At 42.3% G+C, this 24,550-nt stretch overlaps 1 protein-coding gene across 1 annotated transcript in view; it reads right to left on the bottom strand.

The window, feature by feature from the left end:
• LACTB2 (lactamase beta 2) overlaps positions 1 to 24,550 on the bottom strand; it is a 187,047-nt gene that overhangs the window by 104,257 nt on the left and 58,240 nt on the right. The window contains exon 3 of the mRNA XM_085605457.1: positions 21,853 to 21,979. Coding sequence (XP_085461583.1) covers positions 21,853 to 21,979 — 127 coding nt within the window. The remainder of the gene's footprint in view (positions 1 to 21,852; positions 21,980 to 24,550) is intronic.

Below are 24,550 nucleotides of genomic sequence, written 5' to 3'. Positions count from 1 at the left end.
GGGTATGCTTATTATTCCCCATGCAGCACGACTTGTTCACGTTTGAGTTGTTTATTAAAGGTTGGGAGGATACTCTTATCCATGCAATAGCATTTGCGTGCACATGTTAATCATATTGGAGTAATACACAGTTGAGTGTATACATAGCTTTTACTAGTAGACAGTCAATGTCATTGAGTTTTACAAGGTGTAGCTGGTTATATGAGTGTTCTGACAGGGTCTATTATATTGCCATTTCCACCGGCACCATTGGTCTATTAATTTAATCCACTCACCACTGATACCATAGTGAACTCTTTTTCGCAGCGAATTACCTTGTTTGTTGATTATTCATAGAGGATACATTGCTACAGATTATTAACATTGCCTATGTTCATTTCGCTTAGTTAGGTATACTCATGTTGGGATATTATTGGGCGTATGCACAATTGAGCCATAATATATGATCCTTTACTGTGAATGTTTAGCCTTTTTCTATTGCTCTGTCCGTCTTTTAGATGGTGTGATCTCACACAGGATGATTTTACATGGGAATTCGTGTTTACGAACTACATGATTGGATACTTTATCAACTACCTCGTTGAACTTATTGGTGGGTTGATATATTAATTTTTATAATCTCGTATTTTAGAGTCTCTACTTTTTGTTTGTTTGGTCACACGTCTAACACTTTTATTTTATTTTTCGTTCTGTTAATATTGACCCATTAGAATTACAGACTTTGGGTGTCGTTAACAGGGTACTTATGCTTCGTGACGATTGTTCTTTTCATCTTCAGCTGGATTCTAACACTAAACAATTGATTCTGGGAATTTTGGTTCTTTTCTTACCCACGTCTTCTTTCTCCGACTATCACCCATTAAGGTGAACACTTAGTTATGATATTATGAAGAGTGAAAATGTTTATCTTTTTCCAAGATGTTGTACAAGAAATGATTGCATTTAGTTCTTGTATTTACTTTTTCCAGCCTTGAAAAAGTCTTTTGTAAGACGAAACACGTGTCGGCTGGTCCGTGTATTTGGAACTTACTATCATGCGTCAATAAAGAAAGGATGAAAAACAACTATTGCTCCAAGGGTCCTGGATTTAACGTGTGACAGTTTAATGATTTGAAGAAATTGATTCTATCTCTCTTGACATTGGGACAGGCATATATGATCTGATTAAGAACTGACAACTTGCATCAGTTGGGTACTTTACCCATATATTGTGTGGGAGTGCTATATTAGTCTTCAAAAAATTGCAATAATTCACGTTTGTATGTCTTGTACATATGGATGGTGTCCCTAGGTAGTGGACATCAATTGAAGCTTTAAGCACCCTACAGCCTTTACCTATTGCTACATATTGTTGACGCCTAAAATTTAATCGCTATGTTATCATATATATGCATTTTGGTGTGCCGTTTTTCCCTGTTCTCAGGGACACTGCTACCTATTTTTCTTATTGCATGAAGGATGGAAAGCACTGTACAGTAAACTCAAACCGAGGACCTTCAAGGGTGCTTGTGTAGAGGTAGCATAACCATTTGAGTATTCCTGGGTTGACACACAGAGATAATATGTGTACATTTAAAAAAAAAATATTGTGGATGAGGCCCTGCGAAATTGACAACAATGTGCAGTTGTCAGTGGAGTGGGTGGTATGAGAGTTTGCTGCAGGTCCTCCTGCGGCTACTCGTAGCTCCGTTACTGAAAGATTCACCCGCTACAAAGACTGCAACCTTCCTTCCAAGCACTTCGGGGAAATAGGAGACATTATTCATCAGACAGCCAAAGTCAGCAAATGTCCTTATTTCACTAAAGCAGCAAAGACGGCCATGAAGTCCTTGGGAATTAATACAAATGTTTTCTATCTCCCCAGATAAAATATGGTTGGCTTTCTCCTGCAAAGTTTAATGATATTCAACAGAAGGCCCACTTTGTCGAAACAGTTTAAGTTTAGTTTTATAAAGCGGGCAAATGCCAAAGGTGTCTTGGCACTAGCCATCTGTAAGAAACAAAAATAGGTACTTAGACGTACTAGTGTGAAAAAGCAGGTTTAAAGCCCTTTCCTATAGAGGATCAAGTTGGACAGAGTTTTTAAGTGCATGGGTAACTTGTTCCATGCTTTTCCAGTGGACCGTAAAAAGCTCTTCTGGCCCCAGAGAGCTTTTTTGAACCTTGGGACCTTTTCGTTCTTGGTAAAGGCAAAGCGTAGTGTTCTGTTTGGAACATACCAGCAGAACCTTGACTTTGAGTATTCTGCTCCAAAGAGTCTTAAAGGTGACACATTTTTTTTCCTGGCAGTCAGTGTAGATCAACAATTGTCTGAGAAGCGGACTGAAATTTAGGGATGTTAAACAGCAGTCTTTTTGTAGAATTTGAAGTTTATCCAGGAGGCGCTATTTTAGACCCTATACACAGTATTGCAGTAATTGACTCTACATAGTAGATGGGCAACAAGTACCGTTTCCTAAGTTCAAAGGGGATAAAGAGAAACATTTTCCTCAGGGTTTTCAAAAGATACAAATATGTTGAAATGACTTGACTGATGTGGTCTGCAAGGGTGAGCTTATCATTGATATAGATTCCAAGGATTTGAACTTTCCTGACCGGACAGGACAGGTTGCCTAGATCCTGAGGCCACCACATGGGGGACCAGAATGAAGTATCGTGACCAAATAGAAGAACCTCAGTTTTCTCTCAGTTGAGTTTAAGACAGTATTTGTTTATTAATTTTCCCACCTTCTGCAGACAATTGCGAAGCATTTGCTACCTTGAGCAGGTCAGTGGAAATGAAGGCCACTATGTAGGTGTCATCTTCATAGGACACTATAATGAACCCAAATTAACACATTACCTTTGCCAGGGGGGTAATGTAGACATTAAACAATGTGGGGCTTAATGCTGTGCCCTGAGGAACCCCACACGAAAGAGAAATGGCTTAGAGACAAAATTACTAAGAGTGACTGATTGTTCTGGACCCGCTAGAAAAGATCCTATCAGTAAGGGCAGAATCGCTGACCAATACTCATCAAGCGGGTCAACAACATTAAAGGTTGACAATGTCAAAAGTTGCAGACAAACCTAAAAGAATGAGGGCAGCCTTGCCACTATTGTCAATTATTTCTCTGATCTCCTCGCTAGCTACAATCAAAGCAGATTACATGCTGTGAATACCTCTAAAACCATGCTGAGATGAATTGAGCAATTGGTTAGTAGCAAGGAAGAACGACAGTCCTGCATTCATAGCTTTCTCAGCTAGTTTGGCAGGAAACTGAAGTAGTGAGATAGGGCTATAACTACTAATGTCCAGGGGGTTAAATGAAGGTTTCTTTATTAAATAAATGCTTAATGCCTTTTTCCAGGTTGTAGGGAAGTATACCGATTTGAGTAAGTTATTTAAGAGTATGGTAAGATGGATGGCTATTGTCCTTGCTACCAGATGCAGTATTTTAGGAGGGCAAGAATCATTAGGAGCACCACATTTAGTGGATTCAATGAGCGTATTTACCAGTTCAACTAACAGACAGGAAGATTCTGTGAGAGGTTCTTGTGTGGAGACAGGAACATCTGGCTAGAGTCCATCTGAAATCCCTTGCAAATTTAAAGAGAATTGGTTGTAAACCTCATTTACCTTATGTGGAAAGTAGTCAGCTAGCTTATCACAGAAGGCTCGATTATGGCCAGAGGTAAATTTATTGTTGATGTTTACTAGAAAAATTACCTTATTGAGAGCTCTCTGGCCAAGTTGTCTGCAGTAGGTTATCCCAAATAAATGGATTTCTTGGCCATAATCAAGGCTTTATACTCTGCTATACATTGTTTGTATCTGTCTCTCTTCTGGGAACTATACGTTTTCGTCCAAATTAGTTCTTGACTGCTGCATTTGTTTTGTAGTTTTAATTTGGCCGAATACCATGGTGCAGTTGTTTATCTCTATGATTTTTGTACATTTTTAGCGGCACTAGCTGCTCAACAGCAGTATCAATCCAGGTGGTGTAGTTAGTAGCCACTGTATCTAAATCTTTATCCAGATTAGGTGGAGTACTTGATTGGCTTTCTTTCAACTTGTTGCAATCAATTTTGTGCCAGGGTCAGGTTTTAATTGTTTGTGGGGTTTTGTTTTTTAATATTGGCTCACCTGGCAACTCCATAGTGAAGGGAACTGCTCTGTGGTCTGACCATGTCAGCAGCAAGGTAGACATAAATGAAAGTGTGGGGTTGTTAGTAAAAATTACTTTAAGAATCTGGGTGGCAATACAAACCATTTGTACAAGCTCAAAGCTCAACATGTGATCAAGTAGTAGTTCAGTATCCTTATCTGTAAGGGCTTCTAGATGGAAATTAAAATCACCAAGAATCACAAAATTCGACAAATGGTAGCAGGTTTCCAAAAGAGAACTTAATGATTGCAAGAAGTTGGCTCTAGGCCCCGGGAGCCGGTAAATTAGAATGCCATTACATACAATATTCTTGGATATTAGATATTTAAACATAAGTGCTTCAGCGGGGAGCCGCTGTCAATCGCCAAACAGGAGGGGGACCACAGATCCCACACTGCCCTGCTGCATACTTCCGCGCCACGAGGCGCTGCCGCCATTATCCCGCGCCCGGAGGCGCTTAAAGGTCAGCGCGGCACCCGCTTCGCGAGAGCCGCTGTCAATCGCCAAACAGGAGGGGGACCACAGATCCCACACTGACCTGCTGCATACTTCCGCGCCAGGAGGCGCTGCCGCCATTATCCCGCGCCCGGAGGCGCTTAAAGGTCAGCGCGGCACCCGCTTCGCGGGTCGCACGCGGGCTTGTGCCGGGCGAAGCCCGGCTCAAGGGCGGGCCGTCTGTGCCTGTCGGAGACAGGAGGAGGCAGGGCTGGGCCACCCCCCTTGGTTTGTGCCATACACTCCCAGTTTGTGAGTTTTCGGTAAACTCAGTTGCAAGTTACTCTCTTCTGGGAGTTTGTTGAAGATTTGAGTAGAGGATCTTTGAAGACGTAAACCTGGTAACTGGGTACATTTATAGTTTGCTGACCGCTGTAAGTACTATAGCTTATTTTTGTTCGTCACCCACTCGTTTTTAATTGACATGGGGAAACGAAAGTCCGAAACAGTCAAACCGCAAGGGAAATCCCTGACTCAAAAAAAGGACCTCAAAAATTGTTCTTCATTATTGGACTATTTGACGGGCGCCGTGGGGGCAATCGAAAAGCAGATAGCAGAGTTTAAGACAGTATTTGTTTATTAATTTTCCCACCTCCTGCAGACAATTGCGAAGCATTTGCTACCTTGAGCAGGTCAGTGGAAATGAAGGCCACTATGTAGGTGTCATCTTCATAGGACACTATAATGAACCCAAATTAACACATTACCTTTGCCAGGGGGGTAATGTAGACATTAAACAATGTGGGGCTTAATGCTGTGCCCTGAGGAACCCCACACGAAAGAGAAATGGCTTAGAGACAAAATTACTAAGAGTGACTGATTGTTCTGGACCCGCTAGAAAAGATCCCAACAGTAAGGGCAGAATCGCTGACCAATACTCTTCAAGCGGGCCAACAACATTAAAGGTTGACAATGTTAAAGTTGCAGACAAACCTAAAAGAATGAGGGCAGCCTTGCCACTATTGTCAATTATTTCTCTGATCTCCTCGCTAGCTAAAATCAAAGCAGATTACATGCTGTGAATACCTCTAAAACCATGCTGAGATGAATTGAGCAATTGGTTAGTAGCAAGGAAGAACGACAGTCCTGCATTCATAGCTTTCTCAGCTAGTTTGGCAGGAAACTGAAGTAGTGAGATAGGGCTATAACTACTAACGTCCAGGGGGTTAAATGAGGGTTTCTTTATTAAATAAATGCTTAATGCCTTTTTTCAGGTTGCAGGGAAGTATCCCGCTTTGAGTAAGTTATTTAAGAGTATGGTAAGATGGATGGCTATTGTCCTTGCTACCAGATGCAGTATTTTAGGAGGGCAAAAATCATTAGGAGCACCACATTTAGTGGATTCAGTGAGCGTATTTACCAGTTCAACTAACGGACAGGAAGATTCTGTGAGAGGTTCTTGTGTGGAGACAGGAACATCTGGCTAGAGTCCATCTGAAATCCCTTGCAAATTTAAAGAGAATTGGTTGTAAACCTCATTTACCTTATGTGGAAAGTAGTCAGCTAGCTTATCACAGAAGGCTCGATTATGGCCAGAGGTAAATTTATTGTTGATGTTTACTAGAAAAATGACCTTATTGAAGAGCTCTCTGGCCAAGTTGTCAGCAGTAGGTTATTCCAAATAAATGGATTTCTCGGCCATAATCAAGGCTTTATACTCTGCTATACATTGTTTGTATCTGTCTCTCTTCTGGGAACTATACGTTTTCGTCCAAATTAGTTCTTGACTGCTGCATTTGTTTTGTAGTTTTAATTTGGCCGAATACCATGGTGCAGTTGTTTATCTCTATGATTTTTGTACATTTTTAGCGGCACTAGCTGCTCAACAGCAGTATCAATCCAGGTGGAGTAGTTAGTAGCCACTGTATCTAAATCTTTATCCAGATTAGGTGGAGTACTTGATTGGCTTTCTTTCAACTTGTTGCAATCAATTTTGTGCCAGGGTCAGGTTTTAATTGTTTGTGGGGTTTTGTTTTTTAATATTGGCTCACCTGGCAACTCCATAGTGAAGGGAACTGCTCTGTGGTCTGACCATGTCAGCAGCAAGGCAGACATAAATGAAAGTGTGGGGTTGTTAGTAAAAATTACTTTAAGAATCTGGGTGGCAATACAAACCATTTGTACAAGCTCAAAGCTCAACATGCGATCAAGTAGTAGTTCAGTATCCTTATCTGTAAGGGCTTCTAGATGGAAATTAAAATCACCAAGAATCACAAAATTCGACAAATGGTAGCAGGTTTCCAAAAGAGAACTTAATGATTGCAAGAAGTTGGCTCTAGGCCCCAGGAGCCGGTAAATTAGAATGCCATTACATACAATATTCTTGGATATTAGATATTTAAACATAAGTGCTTCAGCGGGGAGCCGCTGTCAATCGCCAAACAGGAGGGGGACCACAGATCCCACACTGCCCTGCTGCATACTTCCGCGCCAGGAGGCGCTGCCGCCATTATCCCGCGCCCGGAGGCGCTTAAAGGTCAGCGCGGCACCCGCTTCGCGGGAGCCGCTGTCAATCGCCAAACAGGAGGGGGACCACAGATCCCACACTGACCTGCTGCATACTTCCGCGCCAGGAGGCGCTGCCGCCATTATCCCGCGCCCGGAGGCGCTTAAAGGTCAGCGCGGCACCCGCTTCGCGGGACGCACGCGGGCTTGTGCCGGGCGAAACCCGGCTCAAGGGTGGGCCGTCTGTGCCCGTCGGAGACAGGAGGAGGCAGGGCTGGGCCACCCCCCTTGGTTTGTGCCATACACTCCCAGTTTGTGAGTTTTCGGTAAACTCAGTTGCAAGTTACTCTCTTCTGGGAGTTTGTTGAAGATTTGAGTAGAGGATCTTTGAAGACGTAAACCTGGTAACTGGGTACATTTATAGTTTGCTGACCGCTGTAAGTACTATAGCTTATTTTTGTTCGTCACCCACTCGTTTTTAATTGACATGGGGAAACGAAAGTCCGAAACAATCAAACCGCAAGGGAAATCCCTGACTCAAAAAAAGGACCGCACAGTGGAAGAGACACTTAGGTGCCGATTCCGACCCTGGAAAAACCGGGTACGAACCGTCGGTCGGAGCGTTTTCTCCGTCCGACTCGTACCCGGGAAAAAAACATTACAAACATGGAAGTACGATTCGCACGGAAACACCATTTCCGTACGAATCGTAAAAAACACCGACCGACGAAAATAAACATACGAATGTGATCTGGGAATGCTCCGACGTGACGTCGGGACGCTTTCAGGCAGCGTTTCATGACCCAGGAAGTACGAATCGAACCGACAGCAGTCCGGACGGCAATATTTTTACGGCACCCAAAAAGTGCCGGAAAAGCGAAGTACGCCGCGAAACGACCAGATTAGGGGGCCCGGTACGCGCCGTACCCCCCCAGCCCCCGTGAGTACGCGCCGACCCCCCCCAGCCCCCGTGTACGTACGAGTCGAACCCCCCCGAGTATGTACACCCGTGTACGTACGAGTCGTACCCCCACACCCGTGTATGTACACCCGTGTACGTACGAGTCGTACCCCCACCCGTGTATGTACACCCGTGTACGTACGAGTCGAACCCCCCGTGTATGTACACCCGTGTACGTACGAGTCGAACCCCCCGTGTATGTACACCCGTGTACGTACGAGTCGAACCCCCCGTGTATGTACACCCGTGTACGTACGAGTCGTACCGCCCGTGTATGTACACCCGTGTACGTACGAGTCGTACCCCCCCTTGTATGTACACCCGTGTACGTACGAGTCGTACCCCCACCCGTGTATGTACACCTGTGTACGTACGAGTCGTACCCCCACCCGTGTATGTACGGTGCGTTCCCCCATTGCGAAAGTTTATACAGCCTAGAAGATCAAGATTGACTTGAAGACACTAGTACACTACACGGCAAACGACCGATTTGCATTAGAACATAAAGTCACTAACTCTGCGGTTGAGGTAGCTACCCTAGATGGAATTTGTACAGATGACAATAAATTGCTAAAATTGATTTTTTGGAATGTGGCAGGCTTACTAACAAAGTTAGAAAATATAGAGTGGCGCAGTTTTGTAGACAGGTTCCAAATGATATGTTTGCAAGAAATGTGGTTAAAGGAGCCAGTTCACCTGTGTGGTTATCACTCTTATCAAATGCTCGCTGTTGGAGGAAAAAATGGGAGGGCGAAGGGGGGGGCTGGTTATTTATGTCTCAAATATGTTAAATATAGGGACATTACAGTGAAACTTGAAGATGTGAATTATCAATTAATGGAGATATGTATGGGGAGCAAGCAAAGTACGAAGCAAAGTATAATGCTGGTAAATTTTTATAATAATGCACCGTCAGACAAAATTGTGGGAATTATCACAAATCTACTAAATGCCCTAGTAAATAAGTAAATAAGAGGGGACTTGTTCATTATTTGGGGGGGGGGGGGTGATTTTAATATTGCATTATATGCAAAAAATGGCACTGATGTCTGTGGGATTGTGAATGAAATCGGCGAATGTCAACCTCATTTCACTCATACTCAATATGGGAATATTTTAAATGAATCGATGCACGAGCTTGATTTAGGCTATGCGAACAAATTAAGTAATAAGTGGGTGCCGTTTGAGAGTACATTTCACGGGAGAGGTTGCTCCACTGTGATAGATTACATCTTACTCTCCTCAAATCTGGTGTCAAAAACGTATCAATTCGTTACTCACGATGTCACATTGAGTGATCATTTCCCTTTGAGTCTATCGCTGAACTTGTTGACCAGCAAAGATAATCAAGTTTCTAAGAATATTTACCCCCCTGAACAATTGGAAATGAACAAGAGAAATGGATACTCTTTAAAATGGCACCTGATAGATCCGGTAGAAATAACTCACAAAGTAGTGGTGAAAAGTAAATTATCAATAGATGCACTATTAAAGGAAAATGCAACCAATTAGATAATCTTGGCATCCTTTCAAGAGGTTACCAGAGCTATAAATGAAGTGCTATGGAGAACCAGTAGTAGCTCCGTAAAAAAAGATAAAGGATGGTTTGACTCAAAGTGCACCAAAGCATATTCCAAACTGAAAAAAGAGACCCATACATTCCCCAAGGACCAAATTAAATTGAGGGAGGCAAGGAAGGACTTTACGAACATAATAAAACAACGTAAAAGGGAAATTAGGGAGGGGCACTGGTAAACCTTACAGGAAGCGGGCGGGGCGGCTTTCTGGAAAGCAGTCCGGGCACCCTTCCTGGAGCCAGATGATACTCCAAAAATAGAAATAGCCATAACGGAAGATAAATGGGTAGAGCATTTTGCCAAAATTTTTAGTAATCACGATTCTGGAAATCTACTAGAATTTACAGAAAAAGAAGACTTCAAGTCCATCCCGCTGCAGCAAGCACAAACAAATAATCTTCAAATTACATTAGAAGATGTTAATATGGCAATACTAGCAAGTAAGGGGGGCAAGGCGCCAGGCACTGACGGGATTCCTCTTGATTTGTATAGGGCAAACGTAGATTTATGGGGACCTATACTAACACAAATATTAAGGGCTAGCAGCCCGCCTAAATATATTGAGACCTGGACCGAATCAATTTTGGTCCCAATATTTAAAAAGGGTAATAGACACGACCCGGCATGTTATCGCCCAATATCTTTATTAGATTCTTCTGCGAAAATTGTCGGGCATGTCATATTGGCTAGACTACAGGAGTGGGGGGAGGAAAAGCAGATTTTGTCAGATCTGCAATACGGTTTCCGTAAGGGATTGGGAACTGTCGAACAGAGTCTTACTCTGAGCATTCTAATTGGAAAGTATGTTCATTTAAAAAAAGGAAAGCTATATTTAGCCTTCGTAGATCTAACCGCAGCCTTTGATTGCGTGGTACACGAGAGGCTGTGGGGGATCCTCGAAGGCATAGGGGTAAATCGCGACATTATAGACTTTCTGAGAGATACGTACCAGAATGCCAAGGCGAGAGTACGCTATGGTAATGATGGAGCATGTACAAGATTTTTTCCAATAAAGATGCGGGTCAGGCAAGGTTGTGTCCTGGCCCCTTATCTTTTTAATCTTTACACAAATGGACTAGAAAAAGCTCTGCTCCAATCAGGTCAAGACTTTCCAGTAATCAATGGTCGCCCCATTCCATCCTTAATGTATGCGGATGACGAAGTTTTAATGTGTCGAACCCAGGTAGGATTGCAAAGATTATTAGATAGCTACGTGGATTTTATGTCTGAGTTGGGATTAAGGGTTAATACATCAAAAACCTTTATTATGAGATGTGGCAGAGGGAGCAAAAAGTGTAGAGACATTTTTATAGATAATCACAAAATTAATTTTGTTAATAGTTTTAGCTACCTAGGAATTTTATTTGATCACAATTCAACATGGGTTCAAGCGGTTCAAACGAGAAGACTTGTTTTTATTAAGACAACTGCTGCTTTATATAACTTCTCAAAGGCCCCCGCAAATATTGTTACAAATTTATAGAGCGAAATGCATATCCACAGTTACGTACGGCTCTGGATTATGGGGGCACTGTAATGTCCAACCACTCCAGTTAATTGAAAATAAATTCTTGAGATATATATTAGCACTCCCCAGAAGTACATCATCGTATGTTTGCCACGCAGAACTAGGCGTTCCATTCTTAACAGATATAATTAAGACAGAGCCGGTGATGCTGTGGCACAGGCTGTGGACAAATGAGGAAACCCATGTAAATCAAGATGTTTTTAAGTATGTTATGGGAATGACCAATGTAATGAATTTAAAATGGTTAAAATATGTCCGTGATTTTTTAAAATGATTTAGGTCACCCCAATTTCTATAATGACCCGCGTACTATGAGAATGATACCTAGGAAGGAGCCGAAAAGAAAATGTATGGCACTTTTAGAATCACGATGGCTATCGAAAGAACTAGCTAAGCCTACGGTAGTACATCACCAACTGACAATGACTACATATAGCATGCAACCTTACCTTATTCTTGTTCCTAGCTAATATGAAAGACTACTGCTAGCCAGATTTAGATTAGATATCTTTCATCGCATGATAAGCTTCCCAAAAGCGAAGGAATGGACAACAAGTGATGCAATTATGCCCCTGTGATGATACTTCAATACAATCTACAATTCACACTGTATTTTTCTGTAGATTTTATATTTTGATAAGGAAAAAATGGTTGATACCAATTTTAAATAAACTACATTTTAAAAAATGTCGATCAGCATTCTTAGTATTACAATTTTTAAACAATGAATGTGTTATTTGGTGCTTGGCAAATTTTCTGAAAAATGTGTTAAATGTAGGAAATCTATTATATTATGAATGAGGTAGATTCCCTAAAAGTAGTAATTCTCCTTACCATGTAATTGTGATGCTTTTTTACTTGTATAAATTGTGCCATTTTAACTTATTATGTGTTTTTATGACGCTTTTATGATTATTGTTTATAGTAATCGAATAAAGTTTTTCATTCATTCATGAGTGCTTCACATTTTAATATCATAAATGGGTCAAATCTCATCTCTAGATATTTGTGGTATATGACAGCCAAGCCTCCCTCAGGTTTGTGGGGACAGTCTAATCTAAATAAAAAATATCCTGCTGGAATGGCAACTACTACGTCTGGGCCTGTAGTTTGGTCAGCCCATGTTTCTGTAATAAAAACTATCACAGGTTGATTATTTTCTGTGAGGTCAGGCAGTTCATATTTATGTTTAATCATAGAACTGGCATTAATTAGCATACAGATTGCCTCTCCTTTACAACTTTCCTAGCAGGATAGAGTGCTTCCTAATCTAATATATTGGGTAAACAGTTAAATGATTTAGGTAATTCATGAGAGTGTAACTACAGTGGCTGCAGGTAAAGCATTCTTGACTCAAGGCTAAGCTGAGATCAAACGGCGTCTCATGGGAACTCTTACCTATAATGTCTAGGGCCAGCAACTCTTCCATGGAGTACCTGATATATGGATACTTGATGAGAGGCAATCTGATCAGGGGTTTTAGACCTCTGCACTGTTGGGGCACAGACGGGCTTGCCTTTGGCGCGTCCGCACTTCCATCCTGCTCAAATTGATGCAGGAGCATGTGGAAGAATTCCGTCCCACCCACCTCCAACACTGGTGCGAGGTAGCTATTTAGTCGCTGTGGGACTACATCGCTGCCATTAAAAACACAACTGAAAAATGCACTGAATACACCACAAAGGTTTACCTCAAAGGCCCCCCAAAAACAGCCTCACACCATTCCCCAAAGGTAAAGTTATCAGAGCAAGCTTCAAAAGTTATAAAAACAGTTAAAGAAAAACAGCAAAAATTGCACCTTACACTTCGCTGTGTAGCATACTAGCAATCGAGTTCTTGGATCACCATTTCTCCAACAAACACAATACACCAACAGTGGAAGACATAACAGTATAATTTGTTCGCTGATCGAGGACATCCCTGACACCCAAGACTGATATTCACTCTTATCGTCCTTGTATGTTCCTCGTGTAAATGCCACAGTTCTAGATATTCAGTGTTATAAATGATTATAATTCTAAGGGTGGTCACACGACCGGCCCACCTACCCTATATTGTTTCCTGATGCATTTATTATAACGAAGATCTCAATACCATACAGATATGGCTGGATTAATATTTGGAGTAAACCACAGCATATTTGGGGATCACAGTACGAGTTGGGAGTGGGATGGCAATGTTTTTGTTCATCGTGTTTTTGGATTCATGATTTTAGTGTTCATGTGGTTATTGATTTTGGAGTTAGTTAACAGCATGTGCAGTGCTACTCGCACACATGTATCGTGTGCCATCTCTTCAAACATGATGTCCAAAGTTACACTTGTTGCCTGGGTTGATACAGTCACATGAAGTCACTTATGCCATCATATCTGATAATATTTTAAGGTTACACACTTGACTTCTTAATATGAGATTCCTGGAGGGCAACTGTAGATATAGCAAATACACCAAGAACAACTTGATCTGTTTGTGGTACAATCTTAAGGGAGACCACCACTCATGAGACCTATGTTGTACAGTAATAGGCGCTGTATGGAACCACGGATTTTATCACTATATATTTTATTTACTGTATATTGTAAAATGGCAATAAATATACATTTTAAATAAGAAAAGAGGAGGCCACCACTACCTCTATTTTAAGGAACCGGAAACTCCAAGACCTAGAAACTGTGCACTGACATTTGCATTTAATTAGCCAAGTCCTTATTTAAATCAAACCGTTTTAAAATCATCGTCAATATTCTTATAGTTTTATATTTACAATTAATATGCTATATATCCCATTACATTTCGAGTTCCCTAACAACTAATGTGTCTATAAATCAAAGTCAACACCTCCAAACACTCACAGTTATTGTGCCTGATGACGGTCCTTTACAAACTTTATTCAAATTATACTCTTTGAGTCAAGGATCAAAAAGAAAGAGTTCTAAGATATGGGAGGTTTTAGAAAATTAAGAATAGAATTAGTATTGTCAATATATTCATTAATATTCATTAACTGTGTGTATTTGTCACAGTCCTTTCAAAATCTAATCTGATGTATAGGTTTTTCGAGCACAGTAAGAGTTACCTTTTACGGATATACAATTTTCAAAGATATGATATTCGTAGAGTACAATAAAGTTGGATGAATTTAATGATCAAAATGGACAAAAGAGTTGTGATATATCGTTTTGGGGGGCATTAAAGTCTGTTAAGTCACTGAAATAGATGAAAAACTTGGTGGCATACTAACAAAATGTAAGTGTGACACCAAAGTTTGGCTTTTCCTGACCACGCTAAGGAACGCCAAGGCCTCTAAATTGCAAGTATTTAGAATAAAATATACAAACAACTGTCTAGAGAAAATAGCAATTCATGTCTCTAACAGGTGGGGGCGTTGGTTTATGGAAACATATTTTACAATATTGTTTCTGAATGCATTGTTTAACATTAATTTAAAAAGCATTACCGTTTCACTTTGTATGCTTTGGGAAATGCAAATGTGTATCATTTTTCTTTTCCACTGAAGAAGAGAATTACGAGAACCTCAAAAGGCATTCGATATAGATTGCATACTATGAGAAAATGTAAAACAATCTATGGTTCCTAACCTTTTTTCAAGAATATACACAATTGTTTAAAAACATTGAGTGGATTTAAATAATGGTCTGGCTAGTGTGATGCTGCTGCGAGAGCACGGTTATTAGGACGTAGAGCTTTTTTATTCCTTATATGTGACTCCCTGGAGGGACACCTAGCGTTGGATTTTATCTACTTTATGTACTTTTGCATGCCTACTTCACTCTGGATCGTAAATGCCTCAAGTGGTGTTTATATAGTTTTAAAGTGTTTATTGAGCAACATCGCAAAAAATTAGACACCAGCATACAAACCAGCAATGCTGCCAGGTTTTCTAATAATATATATCTATTAAACCACTGATAATCCTACTTTATAAACAGATCCACCAGAATGTATACTATATTGTGGTCCGCAGAGGCCTAGGTCAGGTCACAGGGAAAGGAGAGAGACAAATAAATGAAACCAGCCATCTACTATCTAGATTCACAATCCCTAACCCATTGACTCTGAACTCTGTGCTCTGGAAGCGGGCCATTCCTGGACCTGCCAGCCCAATACTGAAGCCCTCTATAAAGACTCACTCCATTTATCTCAACCAAAATGTAACCAGTCTGTGTTCTTAGATTGTCCAAGAATGATCTTCCCACAATATAGGACTTTGATCATTAAAGAGTTTCCCACTCAAGCTCCCAACCTGGAATATTGGCCCCATCCAATTTAAATTGTATCTTCAGTCACATGAAGAGTTCCCAAAGGAGTTATTAAAAAGATCGACCTCAAGAAGAGATATGGCATCTCCCTCCTCACTGGCTGCCCCTGTGACGTGAGTAGCACCACTGAAACCTTTATTCACTTGCACGACTGGTCACTGACACAAGACCATACCACATCTGCAGCTGTTGAACTCAAGTTGCTCCACTCAATGCTAACTGTACTTACAGATCTGCCTACATAATTCTCAAAACTTTTTAACTGAATTCCCTCAACCCTTATAACCAAGTTGAGACTGTCAGCCAGAGAGAGCCTGCTGAGCAGCACCAGCCATCTACAACTGGAAATAAATTGGTGGGACAAACCCTCTACTCTTACCACATCCTTTTCAGGTTTTGATCAAAAAGTCTGGAATGGCACAAAAGCAGCACTCATCCTTTATATCCTCCAAAAAGCAACAAAATAAAACCACCTGCTTCAGAACAACCATATGATCGGCTTCTGCACGCTTTAACACCCCGCTTACCACTTGCAATCTCTACTGGCATACAGATGAAACTCTTCCATTGACAAGTCACATCAACATCTGACTGACTACCCACTCCTGGACTCTGTCTCCTTGTGTGCCACCCTTCCCCTGCTGCTAAGCCCCAAAACTGGCAGATGCTTGTCTCACCATGTCTCAGAACATAACAAATAACAATAAGACAACAATCAGTTGCCTGTTAAGGGAAATATTGGTCTGTTCGGTAGAAGGAGGGTGATTATTTACATTATTATTCATGCTATGTTTTATTGAAGGGATATACGAGCTACATGTAATGTATAGTGTAATTGTGATAAATCATGCATCAATTCAGTGCAATATGTTTAATTAAGAAACAAAAACTGATTGTTGTCTTATTGTTATTTATAGTGACCCCCGACGAAGGGCGCTTGAAGCCCGAAATGCATTGGGTATTTTCTGAATAAACACTGCCTTTTACGAACTATTGCTTCAGTCGTGTTCATATAAAGAGGTCCGGATGGACACATTTTGGACATTAGAAACTTGGGAAACGGCAAAAATTCCACGTGTGGAGGAAAATATAAAATCTAGTTAAAATGTTAAAAAGAAGATGGAATACAAGGAATACATTGGGGAAAACAAATGAGTAATGTTTGCCAAAGTGGCGCAATCCAGCTGTGCTTTTGTTCTGTGATACAGCCATACCATATACTCTTAAGTGCATTATAACCTCGCGGTAAATGCTAACTTTGGAATGGCTGCATCAAAACATGTTGCGTTTGGTGTCAAACGCTTTGGAATACTACCCCCCGCCATTTCTGGCAGCGGGTGTAGCATTCCACCATTCTAGAGGGAGAGACATGTTCACACTGGCTAAACCCGGTAGGACTTTCCTGAGCCCTGGCATCACAAAATGGATGCCTCTGCCACAGACACAAGTCTGGCCTCCTGTTGCTGACCGAAACTCCGGCAGGGGAGGCCTGGACAATAGGTTTCCTGTCGAGGGGAGGTGTAGCCACCTCCCCAGACAGGCTGATGTGTATTGGGGCTGGGCAGGAGCACTCTCTGGTGCTTTGAAGTCCTGCACTGGGGGCACACTTGGTATCCCTGTGCATACTCCAGTTCAAACCGGTTGCAGGGGCTACCTGCCCCTGCTCTGGCGTGAAACTGGACAAAGGAAATGGGTGTAACCACCCCTCTTTCCTGGCCCACCCAGAGGTGGGGCCTTAGAGTTAGTCCATCCCCTAAACTCACTAAAAGTATAGGAATCCAGTCCCTAGGACTTTAGATTACCCTGGACGAAACTCTGCAATGTACATCCTGGACCTTCAACGTTCTATCCTGACTAGAAGACTGAAGAGATCTCCCTTGGGGTCAAGGAGTGACTCCCCTGCTTGGCAGGCACCAAAGAAGCAACTGACCGGTTTGCAATTCTGAAGCTCCCGCCGGACGTCGAAGTCTGTGCATCCCCAGAGGTGGATTTCCAGACTTCCCCGAGGCTACCCTGAGTCCACAGCAAAGCTGAGGCCTGTGGCTATCGTGGGTGACGTGGAACCGTGACCCCTGCACCGTGAACTTTTGCAGCAACACTATCTTCCTGGTCCTCCTCGAAGTTGTGCTTTGGGCTTCGAGTAGCCCCAGCCTTGAGCACCTCCTGCACCGAAGATTGTTGGCCTCCACTCCACGAGTGACCCGTGGGCCAGCTTCAAGTGCGACCGCTCGAGGCTCCTTCGCGATCACTAGCCCGTGGGCTCGCAGGTCCCCACAAAGGCAACTCTTTTTCTGCTTGGGCTTTCCTGGTTGCTCCAGACGTGCCCTTACTTACCCTCGCTGGGTGAGTCCCTCAGACCTTGCTGGTCTGCACCGCAGTCCTTTCTCTGAATTCCAGTGACTTGCCGTTGCCAAGGCTTGTTGGGTCCATTCTGGTCGCCGACACCGCAGCACTCGACAGACTTCGTGGGACAGCTCGAATCCGGCTCGTGGACTTTGTCGACGCCTCCTAGACCTCGTGGCTGAAGAGTCAAGACACCCATCAACTCACCTGAAGCACCCGACATCTGTGGGCATTGGTCCATCCTGCCCTAGGTCACTGGCAAGTGACCCAGACTCTGTCCCCTCTGCTTTCAGGTTCCTTACATCCTAGATCCAGGCTTGGATCTCTCCGGACACTTCTCCTCTTCACGGGAGCAGCAGTTCTTTGAAGGCTTCCATTGAAATCGACGACGCAACCCGACACCAAAAGACACCTATGCACCCGGCTTCCCTGGGTGAGGTAACTCGAGTACTACGGTGAACTTCCTAAGTCCAAAAGGGTTTGGTCCAGACACTAGAAGTGTCCCTAATCTTTAAATTTCCAACCGCGACATTGCCCATAGAAGATAATAGGAACCCGCGGTTGTGTTTTCACACTGCATACAGCTCCCGTGGGTCCCCTGTGTCACTACCTTGGGTGGTTCCTTGGGGTTCCAGCGATTCTAGAGGCAATAGGCCTAGTGCCTATTCCAGTCGTGGTTCTTACACCACTTTTTTGGTATACGGTTTGGTACGCCCCTAGGGACCAAACGTGTATTTGTGCTTCTACTGATGCTTGATCACTTGTAACTTAAGTACTTCGAAATCCAGTCTCATAAAGAGACTAGAGGGGTGTGTGTTAACCTAAATACATATATTTTAAATATATCCCTAGTGTGGTTGTCCTTTCATTTGATCATTCAAGAGATTATAGACTGGTAAAACAAGCTGCTTTACATTCCTTCAAGACTTAGCCTGAAGGCTGATCTCCATAGCTACCACTAGGATAGCTTTCACATAAGGTTGTCTTTAACCATTCACCATAAGGGGTTGTTTGGACTGATACAAGGTGCCCACTAGAACTAGTGGACAGCATATATCAGGCCACCTTCTCACAACCAACCGTCAGTAAATTTCACGGAACGTCCGTAATTTGGATCTCACGTCCGTTGTCCGTGACGAACCCTTTTACGGCCGCCTTTTGTCTGTAACTTTGGCCATTGGGGAACATCACTGTTCCACTGCCAGAAGCCTCAGCTCCCTAATGGAGCCACCTTGCACTCCTCTGAGCACAAGAGCAGCCCCAACCCGCCCCTAGTCATTGTGGAGAAGTGTGGCTCACTGGTTAGAGTAGGCAGACCTGGAAGCAGAGGTCAGCCCGAGACCAGGGTTCAATTCCCGGCTCGGCTGGGTCTTGAGTCCATAAATTGTCCATGGACTCGATAATTCTCGCTCCAGTGCATACTCGATTCATGGGTTCACACTCTGCGACTCTGGGCAATAGCTTGCTTAATCTCCACAATGGCCCCTCGCGGCGGGATGCCTGGCTTTCACCTTGTGGATGCCCTGCTGGGTTATCTCACAGGGGAATACCAGGATGGGTTCCCTAAGCAAGCGCTTAGAGACCGGTTGGTGATTTGCGCTATATAAATATCTGCACATTTACATTTACATTTACATTCTGTCTGCACCTGATTGCCACATACAGAATGACAATGGGCCAGTCTGATCTGTTACAGCATGTGGTGGCCTCCTCCTGCCTTGGTCTAGGGCAGGACATTGCTGCTAGGTGACAATCCAGGTCATGAAAAGGTGGTGAAACAAGTTTTAAAAAAAGGGTTATGGCTCTTTCACGATCTCATCATTTTAAAACGGACGCATTTTCAAGTTATATTCAACAAAGCCATGGTTGCTTCTTTTTTATTTTATGCAACTAGCAACCATTGACAAAGCCAATAGTTCTGGCTTGTAGGTGTAACACTACTTGTGTTATATTTTTGGATGCAATGACAGAAGCAGCAAATTACCAGTCGGGCGGCACACTATGCGAGGCACAGATTCATAGCTTAGACGTTTTAAGCCACGCCCTTAATTACATCGAACACCCCTTTTGGAGAGACTCCCCAGTTTTTTCATCCCACTTAAAGCCCTGCAAACAACACCATGTCACAGTAGCACTGTGCATCATGCATGACTCATGACTTCTACTTTTTCAGATTTCCTATGCACAGGGGCATAGTGAGCCCTCCCCCACCTCACCCCTTGCTTTAGGAACTACAGCAGGGGTGAAGTTCTTGATGGGACTCTTCTGTCTGCAACTCAGCAGACAAAGGCTCAGCTCATAATTTATGTGAAAAGGTGGGTGAGTGAAGGGGTGGCTGGATGGATTAGCAAAAGGGTGAATGGATGAATGAAAGGGTGAATTGATGGATAATGAGAGAAAGGATGGATGGATGAGTGAGTGGAAGGATGGATGAGAGAAAAGGTAAATGGATGTATGGGTGGAAGGGTAGATGGATGAGTAAAAGGATGGATAGAAGAGTGGATGGAAGGATGAGTTAAAGGGTGAATGACAGGCGAGTGAATGGGTGGATGGATGAGTGAACTGATGGATGGATTGATGAATTGATAAGTGAAAGGGTGAATGGATGGATGGATGAGTGAAAGGGTGGATGTAAGGCAGGATAAGTGCGTGAAAGGGAGGGTGGATGGATAGAAGGGTGGATAGATGAATGACGGAGTGAAAGGGTATATAGATGAAAGGATGGATGGATGAGTGAAGGAGTGGAAGGGTGGATAGATGAGAGAAAAGATGGATGAGTGAAGTAGTGAAAGGGTGGATGGATGAAAGGGCGGATGAATGAGTGAAGGAGTGAAAGGGTGGATGGATGAGAGAAAGGCTGGATGAATGAGTGAAAGGATGGATGAATGACAGGGTAAATGGATGGATTCATGAACGGATGAGTAGATGGATGGGTGGATGGAAGGATGAATGGCTAATTGAAAGAGGGATGGAGAGAGAAAGGAAGGATGGATGGATGACTGAAAGGGGGATGGATGAGTGACTGGGTGGATGAATGAGTAAGTGAAAGGATGGCTGGATGGGTGAAAGGGTATGGCTGGATGGATGAGTGAATGGATGGATGAGTGAATGGATGGATGAGTGTAAGGATGGATAAGGTGTAAGGATGCATGAAGGGATGGATGAGTGAAAGGGTAGATGGAGGGATGGATGAGTGGAATGATGGATAGGTTTGCAAATGGTTGAATATTGATATGGATGGGCACACAGATGGAAGGACAGAATGAATGGTGAAAGACTGAATGATGGATTAAAGAATGATTACACCTTATAACCCCATTATCTTAAGTACATTTCCTATAGATTGACTTTCACATTTATATGAGTCATTGTCTCTATATAATCTGTGTGTGGTGTAACGCACTCCAACACCCTGTACTACTTACTTGGAATGAGTAGCACTATAAAAGAAATTAAATACACATGAGAGAGGGTCTATGTGAAGAGGAGGGTCACCATTGGAGGGTGGTAGCAAGGCCGGACTGGCCGGACCGGGCATCGGGCATTTCCCTGGGAGGCTGGAAAGGTGTGTGGGGGGCGGTTTTGTTAGCACAAAAAGACCTGCACATTTGCTCAAACCTGCACGCATATTGAAAAACCATGAAGTGCACAATTGTCTCAACCTAATATAAACTTCTTTTCACTTGTACTTAAGTGGTTGTCTATTAACTTACTTATATACTATTGTGTGACCTCTTCTGATGTATCTGTAAAATTTACCTTTTGTCCAGAATTTTGACCTACTGTCCTGAATTTTTGTTCTGAATTTTGACCCTTTGTCTTGGATTTTTACACTCACTGTCCTGAATGTGCACCCATGCCAGTTGGTCACCCTAAAACCAACAGCACCACCCTAGAGGCATGTAATGCAATCTACTTCTGTACTGAACATCTGATGCAGGTATTGAGATGGCCACAGAACAACCTTACTCATCCACAGCACATTTAGTCATAATTCGATTTCCACAAAACACATGGCATAGTCTAAAACTCAGAAATGCTATCAGGACTAAGCTGAAGCAGCATGATTCAGTACCTGAGGGTGGCTCCTTCAGTCTTTATCAGGTCGCCATCGTTGAGGTAAGTGTATTTTTCTTCGCCTTCTCCGATCAGTTCTTCGCGAGGGGGGTTGCGTGGTAGTTTACTGATATTATACTTGACATCTGGAACAAAAACCAACATCATTGTCAATGATGTGTGGTGCCTTAGATCAAGGGTAACACAAACATTTTTATTTTATGGTACACACAAATAGTTTTTTTCTGTGCCTTCTAGCTTGCACAATAATGGTGACCACGCTCATGGGTACAAGCCTCAGATGCACTCCTAATACTTATGAAGAAGACTCAATGATGCATTAAAATGCCTGCCGCTCTTTTACACACCTTTCACTCAGTTATTTGAGCTGTAGAAGAGAACCCTTTTAAAATGCATTATCAATGCTATATGTTAGCCGCATTCAGAAGCACAGAATTAAGACGTCATCGTATTTACCACGTGACTGATTCCCAGAGTCAAACACTTGGCAGCAGAACATTCTAATACTACAGCAGAATGTGCAGTCCCGAGCATTCTTCGTCGTGCTTTTGAGAACACCTTTGATGTAATTAGTGGCATTTTCAGAGATAATTATAGTATATTAATAAATAAAATCAAGAACGTCAAGTGGAGCCGTGGAAGGAGGTATGGTGGGGGCACATGCAAGAACGTGGGAGTAGAATGATACAGAACATTAACTTGTTTTTTCCATACTGTGCCATTTTGAATGCTGTTGAAATAAAAGGTACACCTCATTTTTCTGCATATTCAAGGTATGTCTAATGAAGTTCTGTGTACCATCATTTCTGTGTACACATTCTGGGCTGCTTGAAACAGTACCTGTCAGATTTCAGAGGGAGCCCTTGCTGCTTTCATTGTATGCATCACCGTGTGACAACTGACCATATTATGTGCAAGTGCATCATTGTGACTGATTAATCAGGAATGAAGAAGACCCATCATCATATAAAACAACTAGAAGTACAATGTGTAGAGTTCTTTAACATTTTGAATCTACCATTAAGAAGACTTCTGCTTTCACATCATCATAACACAATTATGAACAGACTGAATGTGTGTCATGAAACTTATGCAATCAAAAAAGGAGTGAGATGGCAGTGCATTAATCTAAATATCACCAATATGTGTGGCGATTTGTTCCATACAGAAAACTAGTCACTGCATCAGATGAGTTTACTTCAGGTCTTATATACCCACCAGTTAGTTGGTCTGGCCATAAAGCCATTCAGGTCTTTCCAAATTACTTTGCCAGTGTTGTACTTGTGTTGTTAGAACAGAACCTTGAGTTCAAGGTTCTGTTCTGAATGTTATGTTTTGAATGGGGAGGGCAGTTGGTTCAGAGGCTGGCAAGGGAAGGTCACGTCTCTTGGTGGGCTGAAAAGAAGAACTTACCTGTTCCTGGTCTTGTCTTTGACTTTATTTACAACACTTTTTAGAGACGAGGATTCTCACCCACTTCGACTTCTGTTTTGAGATGCACGTATATTAAGATTAATGATATCAATCTTTCTTTATAACATGAACATGCACTTTAATGACTGTGAACAGTGGGATTGTAAACTCATTGATCACTTCTGCCTTTGATTGCATTATATTTTAACATGTATATAGTGCATCCTACCTCTTTGTGGGGCACTGAAGCGCTTACCTACATGGGTAGCATGCTCCACCATGTAGAGCGATTGGTCGGAAGGGTGTTTTCTTTGTTTTGATTTAATGTGGAAAGTGTTTCAATGTCATGTGTGATGAACACCCAAGTGCAATTATCATGCTATGAAGGAAGACAGCCTTTACCACGTTGTCTTTTCATCATTGTTTTCAGAACTGGATGTGTTTACCACGCAATGCCTTTACCATGTATAAAATATCAAGAATATGACTGTACCACAAATATACCTTTACAACAAAAGGCAAGTATATTTATGGTAAGTGTGTATATATGTATATTTATAAACCTGCTGCAGCTGAGAAACAATGGCCAGCACTTGCAGGAAGGGTTTACGTTCTTTTTTTTTTAACAGGTGTAAGAACAGACGTGCTTCGGCAAGCGCCATTATCGACTGGCTATTGTTTTTCAGCATCAGCAGTAATTTACAACTGCGAGTCAACCCTCGTGCGGTCTAGCACCCTCCCATGAGTGCAAAGGCTATCTAGTGGCCAAGGAGCGTGTATATATAGAAAGAAAGCATGATTCTGCAATAGGCCAAGGAAACAATAGTAAAAATCAAATGGTTGAAATAACTGCATTTGAAAGGTATTATGGAGTATGGAGTCAATGAAAGAGGGTTGAAAATATATCGTTAACCTATTGCAGTGCTCACTTAGAAAATCAGAATGCACTGAAGCTTGTAAAGCCTGCAAACATGTCATCATGGCGATGTTATTATCGCTAGTGAGCCTACATCATTGAAGTCCTTTGTTGATGAATTGATGTTTAAAATGCCCACAAATTACCGCTCTGTTATCCATATTATTTAAGACCCTTCGCTAGGTCGAAACGTGTTATGGGATTACTTTCTGAAATGAAGGAGACTGGATTTCACTTTGTCAGGTGGGCTTGTTTTTCTGCCGGAGTGGGAAGAAATGTCCTTTTTGAAATACATATATTTTCACTGAAAAAACCAAAGGTTACAAGGATGTTATAGTTAAGAAAAAGAATTTAAAAAAACCTTAGC

The sequence above is a fragment of the Triturus cristatus genome, chromosome 5_1 (assembly GCF_964204655.1).
Source record: "Triturus cristatus chromosome 5_1, aTriCri1.1, whole genome shotgun sequence".
NCBI classification, from domain to species: Eukaryota; Metazoa; Chordata; class Amphibia; order Caudata; family Salamandridae; genus Triturus; species Triturus cristatus.
Note: the sequence above shows the minus strand (reverse complement) of the source record. Positions and strands in the feature narration are given on the sequence as shown.